The sequence below is a fragment of the Sinocyclocheilus anshuiensis genome, unplaced genomic scaffold (genome assembly GCF_001515605.1).
Source record: "Sinocyclocheilus anshuiensis isolate Anshui unplaced genomic scaffold, SAMN03320099.WGS_v1.1 scaffold229, whole genome shotgun sequence".
In the NCBI taxonomy this organism is placed as follows: Eukaryota; Metazoa; Chordata; class Actinopteri; order Cypriniformes; family Cyprinidae; genus Sinocyclocheilus; species Sinocyclocheilus anshuiensis.
Window position 1 is genome coordinate 599,518 of NW_015537957.1, and position 14,111 is coordinate 613,628.

The 14,111-nt window shown below is 35.5% G+C and overlaps 1 protein-coding gene across 3 annotated transcripts in view; it reads left to right on the forward strand.

Annotated features, from left to right (window-relative positions):
* LOC107665665 (rho GDP-dissociation inhibitor 1-like) overlaps positions 1-14,111 on the forward strand; it is a 34,236-nt gene that overhangs the window by 13,996 nt on the left and 6,129 nt on the right. For 2 of the 3 annotated variants that reach the window (XM_016456652.1, XM_016456646.1), the window contains exons 2-3: positions 6,124-6,319; positions 9,820-9,903. In XM_016456652.1, coding sequence (XP_016312138.1) covers positions 6,133-6,319; positions 9,820-9,903 — 271 coding nt within the window. In that variant the 5' untranslated portion in view covers positions 6,124-6,132. Of the gene's footprint in view, positions 1-3,072; positions 3,209-6,123; positions 6,320-9,819; positions 9,904-14,111 lie in introns of those variants that run through there. The other variant, XM_016456661.1, reaches the window with a different exon arrangement.

The window sequence follows — 14,111 nt, forward strand, 5'->3', positions numbered from 1 at the left end:
TCGGCAACGGCGTTCTGAATCCGCGCTTCCTGAGCTTCACGAGCGCGCCGGCTCGCTTCCCTCGTCTGCGCGTCCTGAAGCGCTTGATCAGCGCAGCAGCTCCGCCGACTACAACGTTCAGCAAAACGTCCGAATAAACGAAGTCCGGTAGAAGATTGTGTGGCGTCTTCTGCCGAATGTTCAGCAGCTCATCCCTGGTAAAACTGATCGTGTTTGAGAAACAAAAAACAGGAAAAACTAACAAAAACAGTACAAACACTGGAGAGCCAAGCACTGAGGCGGCCGTGTGGAGTCTGACATCAGTGCACTGAACAGTAAAGTTGAAGTTTATTCAACTTTAATTCAATTCCATTCAACTTTATTCCGTTGAATAAAAACTGGAATATCGCATAAAACATTTGCATAAAACATTTTGCGAATAAAGCACCGTTTCCATCCAACCAGTCAAAGAGAACAAAAATCGTCACTTCCTGATAAACTGGCACTAAATATCTCTAAGAAACAAAAAACAGGAAAAACTAACAAAAACAATACAAACACTGGAGAGCCAAACATTGAGGCTGCCGTCTGTGGCGCCATCGCTGTAAGAATCCGCTGTAAGAATGAAGATGGAGCTCAACAGAAAAATTTGATCGTGAAATAATTTTGACTGGTATGTTAAAATACTGCTTGTTAGATGTTGGATTTTATAGGGGGTTTACTAGAACTTGCAATAACTTTACAAATTAATTATAATACAAAGATTCCAAAACAAAGATTGTGGGGGCATTTACAAGGCAACTAAAATGGATAAATATTTTGAGTTTTGGATGTTCATTTACATGACAATGTTGTTTTGGGGGCCTAAAAACGCAAACTTTTTAAAACGAGTTTCAAAGTGCACATTTTTGAAAAAAATACCGTTATCGTCTCTACAAAACTACAATCTATTGTAAACTACAAAAATGCTAATTTGTGAAAACCGTTTAATGGCCTGGCATGAATAATACAGTGTTTTTGGTCGTTTTCATAGATTCGCGTGAATGAAGATTATTTTGATAACATTGTTGTCTGTACACAAAACTTTACAAAAACACAGTAAGAACTTATTTGTTTTTAGTACATTTGTTGTTGTGTAAACGTACCCTCTAATACAACAATAAATGACAGTAAAGGCCTGTTCACACCAAGAACTTTTTAAAGATAACTATAACGTTAACTATATTAGCGTCCACACCAACACACAACGTTCTGTTTATTTTAAGCGTGTGCTGCAGTTTTTGTAATTTGCCACTTGCAATCCTCAAGCTCTTTAAAGCAGGAAGGATTGTGATTGGCTGTCAATCATAGGCGGAGCGTGTGGCCACGGGTCTTGGAGCAAAAATGCCACTAAATTGGATAAAAATGCCCCTGCAAAAACAAATGAAATCTATTATGTTTGTTGCTAACAAAGTGAAAATGAATAGAAAGTGTCGATTGCGGCATTAAATTAAGATTTGCTCATGTTGCACCATATTTAATTTTAGGCGTTTTTACCGTGTTGCGTATTTTAACCAATCACACACAATTCTGTTGAGCTTAGGAATGCAATGGCCAATCAGAGGAGTTCAGATGAGTCAGCGTTCAAACTCATCAGTTTTGTTGAGTGCGCGCGCGTTCGCTGACTGAATTCCGGACTCTTGCAAATTTTCTCATCATAAACAACAAAGCGCAGAGGAGAAGCCACTGAATATAATAATTTTCATATATAATTAATTACTTGCGCCTCAGAGCGAGCAGACGTAACACAATAAATGCGGTCAATGCTTTCGGAGGTGGATGCTGCTGTTAGGGAACGCAGTCGTGTAAGACAATTATACAGAAATACTTTGACGACAGACTTTGCTCAGGCATTTCAGAATGACCATAACAACATACAGATGCTGTGAACGAGATCGGTCCGCTGCTAGTCAAGTTATCCCGTCTCATAGCGCAAAGTCACATGACTTTTTCAATGCGCATGGTGGAATTTATTCGGTAAATGTGTTTCCATCTTAGTTTATGCGCATTTTTTCTTATCAGATAAAAAGTTGATCCTACTCAATTGTGCGCATACGTTTTTTTTTTTTAATGCGCATTTTTAGATTTTATGTGCATCTTGCCGTTTCCATCCAGCGTTTTTTTCTCTTTATGCAATATTCCAAAATGCGCATAAAATAGGTGGATAGTCAGTGCGCATGGTGGAATTTATTCGGTAAATGTGTTTCCATCGTAGTTTATGTGCATTTTTTCTTATCAGATAAAAAGTTTATCCTACTCAATTGTGCGCATACGTTTTTTTAATGCGCATTTTTAGAATTTATGCACATCTTGGCATTTCCATCTTGCATTTATTTTTTATTTTTTATGTGATATTCCAAAGTTTGCATAAAAATAGGTGGATGGAAACATAGCTAATGTCTTCAGAATCACTCGAAACTTCTGGTTAGGTAGGATGAATCTGACTGCAGCAAGGTGATTGGACACGCTTGGTTTAGTGCTAATAGGAACATGGCAACCCATCATGTGTCTGTCAGGCTTCTGATCCTGAACTTCAAACCCCAGCCGCTGGAGCAGTGCGCCAGAGCTCGCTGATGAAAAACGGCCTCTCTCGCTGTCAGGGGTGCGCAAAGGCCCAGAATGGAAAAAGACATGCAGTGTTATCGGAGTTCCTGCCTGACCGTGGCCAAAAACATCCCCTGCCAAAACTATAAGAGGACAGCTTTCACAATGCTAGAATGTTAGGCTCTTTTATTGATTACAATGTGTCATTTTCAAGTTTACAGTCATTTTAATGATAAGGGATAGCACAGAAAACTACTTTGTGGGTTTTCATGAGACAAGCTCGTTCACCAGTCCTGCAGTCTGCTCAAAGAGGGGAGAAGTTTGGGAGTCTCCCGAAGTGTTACGCAAACAACATCTGTCTTCGATATACACGACCTGCAGGCTGTTCTAGTACACATGTGCATTCCCTTGTTGTTCACTGGCTCTCTCGGCTCGTATCTTGTGTTCGTTCATATGTGGTCCTCATTACAACTGTTTGTGAGAATAGCTTGCAGGCCTTTACTTTGTTTGAAACAAGTGGTTGGATTTATAGCAATAGTTACGCTGTTGGCGGCCAAGTGGAATTTCTCTTCTTGATGACTTGAAGGGCGCTTTGAGGGTAACACGCACATGAATGTAGCAGCGGCTCCTAAAGGAACATAACCAAGTATGAATTCAGCAATTAACTGAGTTTTAATTGTTGTTTTGATCATTTATTGCTTCGAAAATAACAAAGGTTTTAAAAAAAGTGTTTAGATATGTGCCAAAAATATAAAATAGGCATTTTTGATGGAAAGAAATGAATACTTTTATTAAGCAAAGGGTGCATTAAATTGATCGAACGTTTTTGTAACAATGTAAGAAGTATTTACTACTACTGATTTTGTTCATCAGAGAATCCTGAAAAAAAAAGTGGTGGTATCACAGAAATGTTTCTTGAGCAGCAATCAGCATATTATTGTGTGACACTGAAGAATGGAGTAATGATGCTGAAAATTCAGCTTTGATCAAAGGAATAAATTACATTTTAAATATATTTAAATAGAAAACTGTTATTTTTACTGTATTTTTAAACTAATAAATGCAGCCTTGGTGAGCATAAGAGACTTCGTTCAAAAACATTAGAAAATATCTTACAGACCCTAAACTTTATAGCAGTATTGTCTGTAATATTCAATATTAATAAAATCCATCCTCCTGAGGTTGATAATCAACATTTCTGAAGAGCCTGTTTTCACTGATCATAATTAAAGCGATCTTGTCTAATGCTGAATTTGATTAATTTTGTCATTTTTATTTATGATTGATTTTTAATCCTCCATAATTACTGCCATCATGTGAGATCTGTCCTGGATTCTGTTTAATGGTTTAATTTAATTTTAATAATCAAAAACCATATCGAATCAGCTGAACTTGTTAAACTTTAACAATTTCATAATTTATTAAAATTTGAACAATAGTAGTGCTCAATGTGTTCTAGTTTTTTGGGGGGAAATTCCGGTTTTATTTTGATTTGCTGTGATAAATTGTGACGTTTTAGTTATTATTTATTTATTTTTGACAATTCCATGACATTCCTTTTTTAAAATAAAAAAAATTGCTGCTGCTTTTTTTTCCTCAACCTGGATTCCGCAATTCCATCCACATTTCAGCTCTGTGGAATTCATAGGGCAATGCAAATTGTATTTCTGATAAAAATCTGCTACAAAGCTAGTTAACTTGTTGCACCCTGGATTTGTTAAAGCTTGGCAAAAAGAAAAAAAATTGCAACGAACTGTGGTTGGTCTTTTGCAGATGCATGTTTCATGTGTCAAAGCAAGCTGATAGTGATTCAGTTCTGTTGTGAGTGTGATTTTGTGCGTTTAGCACACCAATACCATGTAAGGAAAGGAAATCGCCGCAGTGAGGTGTCTCTCTAAAAGCCGAGCGTGTTGCAGTTTTGCAGAACAGGAAACTGCAGAAGCTGCTGTCAAGGTGAAGCACTCTGAAGCGTTCAGGCTGACTTTAGTGCGCTAGCAGCGAGAACATGAGCACTTTCTGTTCCAGGGCTGCTGCATTGCAGCACAAGTGTTTCCCAGACTTCCTCTGCATTCATGTCTTTATTAAGTGTAAATCTTTGAAAGGCCACACTGGGTGAAGACATAAGGATGAGTCTTATATGACATGAATGTAAACATCCAGCAGTGAGTCAGATGTCAATTAACTGCTCTGACCGATTCAGCCAGTCATTTATTTGAGAAATGGACAGCACTGACTGTGCTGTATGTTTGTTTTTGCATTAACTGTTAGTTTACAGAGCTTAAATCTGTAGCCATATACACTACTGTTCAAAAGGGGTCAGGTTTTTATTTTAGGAAGAAATGGTTTTTATTCAGCAAGGACACATTAAGTTGATTAAAAGTGACAGTAAAGACATTTATAATGCTACAAAAGATTCCCATTTCAAATAAATGCCGTTATGAACTTTCTGTTCCTCAAAAATCCTGGAAATAAAAAGTGTCATGCAGTTCCCACAAAATATAAATCAGCACAACTGTTTCAACATTGATAATGATCACAAGTGTTTCTTGAGCAGCAAATCAGCATATTAGAATGATTTCTGAAGGATCATGTGACACTGAAGACTGGAGTAATGATGCTGGAAATTCAGCCTTTTCATCACAGGAATAAATTACATTATTTCGTAATAATATTTAACACTATTACTGTCTTTCTGTATCTTTGAACAAATAAATACAGTCTTGGTGAGCAGAAGAGACTTATTTCTAAAACATTACAACATCTACAGATCCTAAACTGTAGTATCTATAGTTAATTGAGATATAATATAACCGCTTGAAGTTGACGTTTCTAGAGGACCCGTTTTCCAGTGACCATTTCATCTAAATAAAACAATTGTTTAACGAGTTTAATGACTAATTTTATTAATACATTTAGTCATTTTGAGTATTTACGCGTTTTAAATTTTCATTTAATTGGGACATTTTAAATCCGTTTTGTTTTTTCCCAAATTCAGTGTGTTTTACTATGTTAAGATGTTATTTAAATAGAAAACGGTTCACAATATTGCTGTTTTTACTGGATTTTTGATTAAATACATGCAGCCTTGGTGAGGTTTTTGAAAACTTTTTTAACAATAGAGTTAAAAACCTGGACACATCTAAAATTTATATTAATTTTGAATCTTGATTTTAAATTATTTACTGTCATCCTAAAATATTTACACTCCCTTATGTGTGTGTGTGTGTGTGTGTGTGTGTGTGTGTGTGTGCGCGTGCTGTGCAGTGTATTTGACTCTGTAATTGGCTTTGACCACTAATGCAATAGTGCTGAATACAGATGCCCACATTAGGCCGCTTTCTCAAGTCCTTTTCCGCTGATGGCTGGAGTTTGCATTGTGTGTGTGTGGTGAATTCATTTAAAATTCATTAATATTATAAAAAATTAACACGCTGGAAGAACTGATCACATGACTATATGTGGGTCAGATCTCCATTGCTATAATGATATCTGGGCCGCGTTTGGTAAGGGCCATGTTTGTTTCCTCTCCTCTGACCTGTGTCTGTTTATGTTTTCCTCCAGCTGTCAATCATGGCCGAGCAGGAGCCCACACCAGAGCAGCTAGCCGCTATCGCAGCCGAGAACGAAGACAGCGAGGCTGTCAACTACAAGCCGCCGGCCCAGAAGAGCCTTCAAGAAATCCAGGAACTCGACAAAGATGACGAAAGCCTCCGCAAGTACAAGGAGGCACTGCTGGGCAACTGCAATGCTATTGCAGGTGTGTGTCGCTTCATTGTACACGCGCTCTCTGCTCCGACCTAGTTTGATGAAAGTTTCTATGCAAACAGTCCTTTTCCCAGAATTCATCCCATGGACCAGCTCTCCTTTCAACACTCTTTGATTTTAGCTCATCTGATTAGTATGTCTTGGCATATAGCTGTAGTCTCAGCCTCAGTGGCCGCTATGAGTCTTATGACGCACCTTTCCTTCCTGCGTTTTATCTGTCTGTCTTTATTTACTCATTTATTTAAAAATACATTAATATTTCTAATTTCTGAATTGTTTTAATACATTTCTTTCAGGGCATAAAGTCAAAATGTCAGGGTGGTCTGGCCATTCTTGAAAGTCTTAAGGAAATATCAGAGAGAGGATCCCTGCGGCCCCTCATGACTGAGTGTTAGATAAATAAAAACCTTTTAATTTCAAAGGATGATTAGTTCAGGTTAAAAAGACATGTGGTGTGACTTCTTTAAAAACTGTAATTATTCATAAAAATTAGTCTAAAAAAAGTGTTTTTATTCACCATTGACACATTTAATTGATCAAAAGTGACAGTAAAGTAGGGCCCTATGAAATCTGTTTTATCTTTCCTTGTTTTTTCAGGATTCCGTTCTTTTCTATTTAAATTTTTGCCTCCATTTTAATGGTTAAATTCAATTTTGGTAATCAGAAAGCATGTCTACTTAATTAAAATCATGAAACGTATACAATTTAATAACGATTTATTCAAAGTTTAACCAAAAAATACATATTTAGGATCCTGTGAGTTATTTATTTATTAATTTATTGATTGGTAATCAAATGAAGGCATAAAACATTAATTTATAATCAAATTAAATTTATTTTGGCAAACAAAGTGCTGATTCATTCACACAGAGACATGTAGAACATGCAGGATTTATATTTAAATAGTTTTTTGTGGTTTAATATTCACTAGTCCATATCACGATTTGATTGAATTGTCTTGACTTTTGATTTATTTATTTATTATAGTGTTCCTGAAAATTTCTGTCTCAAATAAACGCTGTTCTTTGAACTTTCTGTTCATAAAAGAATCCTGAAAAAAAAAATGGTTTCCACAAAAATATGAAGCAGCACAACTGTTTTCAACATTGATAATAAGAAATGTTTCATGTCACACTGAAGATTAGAGTAATGATGCTGCATAAAATATGAAATAATAAATCTTAAAAAGAAAATATTATTATTAATTAATATTATTTTGAATTATATTGTATATTTGTTTATATAAATGCAACCTAAGGGGAGCGTGAGTGACTTCAAAAACATTAAAAATCTTACTGACCCCAAATGTTTGGTATGTAAAAAGTTTGATACTTTTGGTAGTGTACATTTTTTTACATTTTAAGGAAAAAAAGATAACTGTATAAAAATATATTTGATGATTACACCACATGACATTTTAAGCCACTGAATTAAAAAAAAAGTCTTTCAGAATCACATGAAACCAACATGATTACAAAGTCTACATTTCTAAGAACTTGATGCTTGTTTTATTATTTGATATTGTGTTGCATTTTTGATGTACTGAGCTGTAGTTTGTATTGCGAGGTAGCTGCCGGTATCTAGCCTGACTGCAATATTTGTCAAAATAATTAGCACGTGATCTTCCTCCATTATCTATCTTCATCAGATAATGTTGATCCAGGAATGTGTCCTACTTGAGTAAATCGTGTTGTTCTGGGCTAGAGCCATAGACTCTTGGGTAACGCTTCTCTGACGGGGCCTCAACGCCTCTGGCTGCTGTCCTTGTGCGTCGTCTGCCAGCACCCTCACAAGAGCACTGGAAAACGAGGTCACGTATCTCGAGATCCTGCTCCTTTTTGTTTTTATCAGCAGTCAGCCATTACAATAACGCGGTGTGTTATGGTTCATCCCATCACCTGAAGAGCTGTTTGAACGGGCGTCAAGAGACAGGCTTTTTATCACGCGCATCAATCTCATTATTTAACGTAGAGTGAATGAAGCAGCTCCCACAGAGACGTCAGTGCGGATGATGGATGGGTTGCAATAAGCGTCAGCGGGGTGCTTCCGCAGTACCTGCTTTCATCAGTAATGGGGACTGCTGGCTGTACTCTAAACAAATAATAAAGTTGACATGAGTTGCTTATAGAACAAGCGGCATCTAACGGATTTGCAAAAATGTGTTTTTAAACATTTTTCCCATATATACCCCCTCTCCATCTTTTATCGACCGACAGAACAAATAGATCTCGCAGCATTAGTGGAGCCAGGAAGTCAACCTATCCATGTCTATCAACTGAAATAAGATGAATTATTTTAACATTAAGTAGGGAGTAGGGTTGGGTAACGAAACCTGGTACCAATATGGCACCAGTACCTATGTAACTGGTATGTACTAGAACCAAATCCGAACGCAGATTTCGGTGCCTCATTTCGGTTCCATGCCTGAGCGATTGATAGAAATATTTGTCCTCTGGTTCTCCGAAACGGACGTAAGAAGCATCATCACCGGCACCGCACGTAAAATATAATTTCCCGACTGAGAAAATGCATGTGAACTCAAGTCGGAAAGCTCTAATAATACAAATCCAACAAATCTTTGTAGTAACGCGAGTGTCCATGTTGTTTTCACATTCCGACTTAAAAGCACAACTCGGGAAATGAGAGCATTCGAGGAGCACGTGAATGCAGTAATTACACTTGCTCTGATGGCAGCAGGTAGCCTTCCGTTAACTAAGCTAATCATGCTTAAATTAAAATGCCTAAAGCTAAACCTCCCTTGTATTCACATTTCTAAACTTGTTGTCTAACAAAAGAGAACATTATAGCCTTTTTACTCCACAACACCAGCTTCCTTTTGTGATCCGATGTGGCTTCTTGTCATAGAATGAGGCAGAAAATATGTTCCATAGGCTACTTTAAAAAGAATACATCAATTAGCAATGCATTATAAATATACTTAATTATTATGAAAATACCAGTGATGGCTTGAATAACACAGATAAACTATATTGTCGCAGTCGAGTGTTTATTGTCTGTTTTATCATTCAAAACGTTTATATGTTCTGTTTACTCAGTTACAGCTTTAATAGCTATACCTTTGTCCATATAAGGGATTTCCTGGAGGGTCATGAGTTCCGCTACTTCTCTGACTGGATATGTGGATTTTCTGTGCGAGGGTGACCTCAGGCGTCCAGTATGAATGAAACGGACATCATGTGTTTATAGTGCTAATGGCCAATCCACAATTTTTTGGGGAATTTTTTTTAATGTATTTTTTTAATAAGTATCGATTCAGGCACCGTTTAGGCACCGGAACTGGTTTAGTATTCACTATGTATGTATGGTGAATGAACAAACTAATCCACACAGATGAAATGACATAATTTGAAATTCCTTTCCATAATAGTCACCTAAGGGGGGATTCCTCGCATTTTCTGAAATTAATTTCAGGTTCTAGATATACAAATGTCTGTGGCTTTTCTTGTGTACTTATTTGCGTTAATTTCGCAGATCCCAACATTACCAACGTTCAGGTGACACGGCTAACTCTTATGTGCGAGACGGCTCCAGCCCCGCTGACCCTTGACCTGCAAGGTGAGTACAGAGATTACCTGTTTTGTTGAATGGTTAGTTCACCCAAAAATGAAAATTGTCATTTACTCACCCAAACTCTAAGGGCTAGTTTTACTAAACGGGGCAAATTAGCGCGATGGGTGTGGAAATTTCTGCAGGTGATTTACTGACAACGCACAAATTAAAGAACACAGACGCAACATCTCATTTACATAATGACCAACACAATCTACCGAGAGCAGCGCAAATTAGTGCAAGGATATGTTCGGATTCAGATAACGTGTTCTTCTGGCATTCCAAATAAGTTGATAACGTGTGGGAAAAAATCCTCTCCCTTGTAGCCATTTCAAGTGCAAAATAGTTTAAGACATGCTTTTTTGGGCGTTAAATAATGACGCAACTGCCAGCAATTTGATGTTATTAAATCGCGTTGCGTGATTCATTTGAATACTCTCCTCCAATAAATTTTGCATCTGAAAGGGAAATTACAAATGCATATTCAATAAGGTCAGGCGCAAAAATAACTCTGTCTACGCCTTTTCAGCGCTAATTCTTCACTGCGCGTCTTTAGTAAATCCTGACAGTACTATTTTAACGCCAAAAGATGGTTTGCGCTGGTGAAAGCTGTTAGTAAATCTGGCCCTAAGACTTTTGTTCATCTTCGGACTACAAATAAAGCTATTTTTCATATTTTCATTATTGTTGTCCAGTTGTCGAAAGGAAATCACGACTCGATTGCTTTATATGCTGGACTCATTTAATTTAGCCTTTTATTCACCTATAAACATTCATCAGTGCATACTTGTTTGACGCGGCCGCACAAACCTCTTTGGTTCCTGCCTGACTTCAACATTGATAGGTTAGCATGAAATCTATAATGTTGACAGAAAAAAAAAAAAAATTATTATAGTATGCATACATTTAAATACCCCTCTTATATATAGTCTCATCACATTACATTGCATATGTTGTGATTTAACAGTCTGAGGTAATTTCTCTTGCATACATTCAGTCCGTTATTAGTAAATGCTATTTACATTTTCGCTAAGCCAAACCTGTGGTGCGGTGTAATCTTACTGTCACATGACCCAGATAAAGCACAGCAGCCTGAAAGTGAGAGCTCAGTGCTGGCACAGAGAAAGAAGAAGGTGAGCAGACGGAGAGTGTATGTGTCCTGCAGCCATCTGCTGGGAACAGCATTCAACTGCAGTCTGTCATTCACACATAAAACCTCTACCATACCTGACTAGGATTTTATTGGCCATACGTATTTTTTATTCTTATCAACCATGGAAATTTTACATATTTTATCCCCCCCCCCTTATTATAAATAATATCAGACTATTTAAAGATAGCAAATAAAACAAGCATAACAAATTGTTGCAAGTAATTTTGTAATATTTATGTACTAATGTTAAAAATTTGGTACATATAATTAAAATGCAAATCATTAAAAAAAAATTCTAATTTCTGAAATAAAGACCAGGCAACAAAAAAATATGACATGACACTGTGGGAAGCTAGATAGTTTGAAGTTGCTCGCTCGTACTTATGTCCACATCCAAATCACACAGCTTGGATCATTCGCACAGATGGACTCTCATACACAAGAGTACATGTTTTTTTAAACCGGATACAATTTGGTCTTAAACTAGATTTGTCAAAGGTTGGAATTAATGCTATGTTTACACGACAAAGTCCAAAACGGAAACGTTTTTCCCTTGCATTTTTAAAAAGTTTCACGTATACACGACAACGTTTTCAAAACGATTCGCGTTTGCACATATCCGCGAAAACGGCCAAAAACGCTGTATTACGTATGCCAAGCCAGTAGTTGGCGCCGTCACCTTGTTAGTAAACAGTACCTGTAGGGAAGTGACGATTATATGTTGTATATGATGCGTCTCCGCTGTTGGTTGTAATATTGGTGAAGTAAATCCACACTTTGCATACACTTGGCCAATAATGTGATTAAATGTTCCCAGTTAGCAGATGATACGGCAAATTTTCTAAAAGACATAAAAGAATTAAAAGTGGCTCTTGAGTGTCTTCATGAATTCTATTTAGTATCAGGGTTAGCTACAAATATTGTCAAAAATTGTTTGCTTTAAAAGAAAGACCCAGTAACTTGTCTGAATTTTGTGGCATTCCAATAAAAGATTATATTACTTATTTAGGAATTACGATATGCAAAGATCAAAAAGAAAGAATAAATCTTAATTATACCCCAATAATGAACAAAATTCAAAAGAAATTTAACATTTGGCTGACGAGAGACCTTTCTTTAAACGGTAGAGTTTTATTATCAAAATCTGAAGGTTTATCCAGACTAGTTTACACCGCAATGGCTATAGATATTCCAAAAAGTATCATTAATGAGATAAATAAATGTATATATAATTTTATTTGGAAAAATAAACATCATTATTTGAATAAAAAAAAAACTTTGTAATCCACTTAATCAAGGTGGGCTAAATGTACTTGATTTTGAAATATCTAACACCATTTTTAAAATTAAGTGGATACAAAATGATATCCGTTCAAAAGATAAGCTATGGTATTATATCCCTAATATTATTTTTGAAAAAGTAGGTGGTATTGAATTTCTTCTTAATTGTAATTTTAATATTAGCAAGCTTCCCATAAAACTTTCCAATTTTCACAAACAGGCATTGTTATCATGGATGATTATATACAAACACAATTTTTCCCCTCACAAATGCTTAATCTGGAATAATAAGTACATTACACACCAAAATAAATCTCTTTTTTTACTTAATTGGTTTAGAATAAATATTTTGTTGGTTTCTCAACTTCTGAATAGTAGTAATGGTCATGCGCTTACATATTACACTTGGCCAATAATGTGATTAAATGTTCCCAGTTAGCAGATGATACGGCAAATTTTCTAAAAGACATAAAAGAATTAAAAGTGGCTCTTGAGTGTCTTCATGAATTCTATTTAGTATCAGGGTTAGCTACAAATATAAAAAAATGTGAATTGTTTGCTTTAAAAGAAAGACCCAGTAACTTGTCTGAATTTTGTGGCATTCCAATAAAATATTATATTACTTATTTAGGAATTACGATATGCAAAGATCAAAAAGAAAGAATAAATCTTAATTATACCCCAATAATGAACAAAATTCAAAAGAAATTTAACATTTGGCTGATGAGAGACCTTTCTTTAAACGGTAGAGTTTTATTATCAAAATCTGAAGGTTTATCCAGACTAGTTTACACCGCAATGGCTATAGATATTCCAAAAAGTATCATTAATGAGATAAATAAATGTATATATAATTTTATTTGGAAAAATACACATCATTATTTGAATAAAAAAATACTTTGTAATCCACTTAATCAAGGTGGGCTAAATGTACTTGATTTTGAAATATCTAACACTATTTTTAAAATTAAGTGGATACAAAATTATATCCGTTCAAAAGATAAGCTATGGTATTATATCCCTAATATTATTTTTGAAAAAGTAGGTGGTATTGAATTTCTTCTTAATTGTAATTTTAATATTAGCAAGCTTCCCATAAAACTTTCCAATTTTCACAAACAGGCATTGTTATCATGGATGATTATATACAAACACAATTTTTCCCCTCACAAATGCTTAATCTGGAATAATAAATACATTACACACCAAAATAAATCTTTTTTTTTAGTTAATTGGTTTAGAGCAAATATTTTGTTGGTTTCTCAACTTTTGAATAGTAGTAATGGTCATGCACTTACATATTCAGAGTTTTTAGAAAAATGTTCATTTTATATACCTGTTAAGGAGTAACATGCCATTGGAGTAATGGAGTAATGCCATTCCTTCAGAACTTAGGAAATTATTGGAAAATGATATAGTCGAAAAAACTAATTTAGATTTCAGTGTTAAACTGGAAGGTATAAATATAAAAGAACAAAAATGTAATAATAATTACCTTAGAACGATTTGCCAAATTTCCGGTGTTCCTTTAGCCATTGGATTTTGGAGATCACAATTTCAAGATGTCAACTGGAAAGAAACCTTTAAGATCTCCAGACGTTTTTGTATCACAAATAAAATTAGAGAAGTATCATACAAGATCGTTCATCGTAGTTATCCTGTAAAACAGGTAATTGCTAAATTTTGTGAAGACATTGACTTTAAGTGTGTTTTCTGTAAAGAGGAAAATGAGAGTATTGTTCATTTATTTTATGATTGTATTTATACAAAATTATTTTGG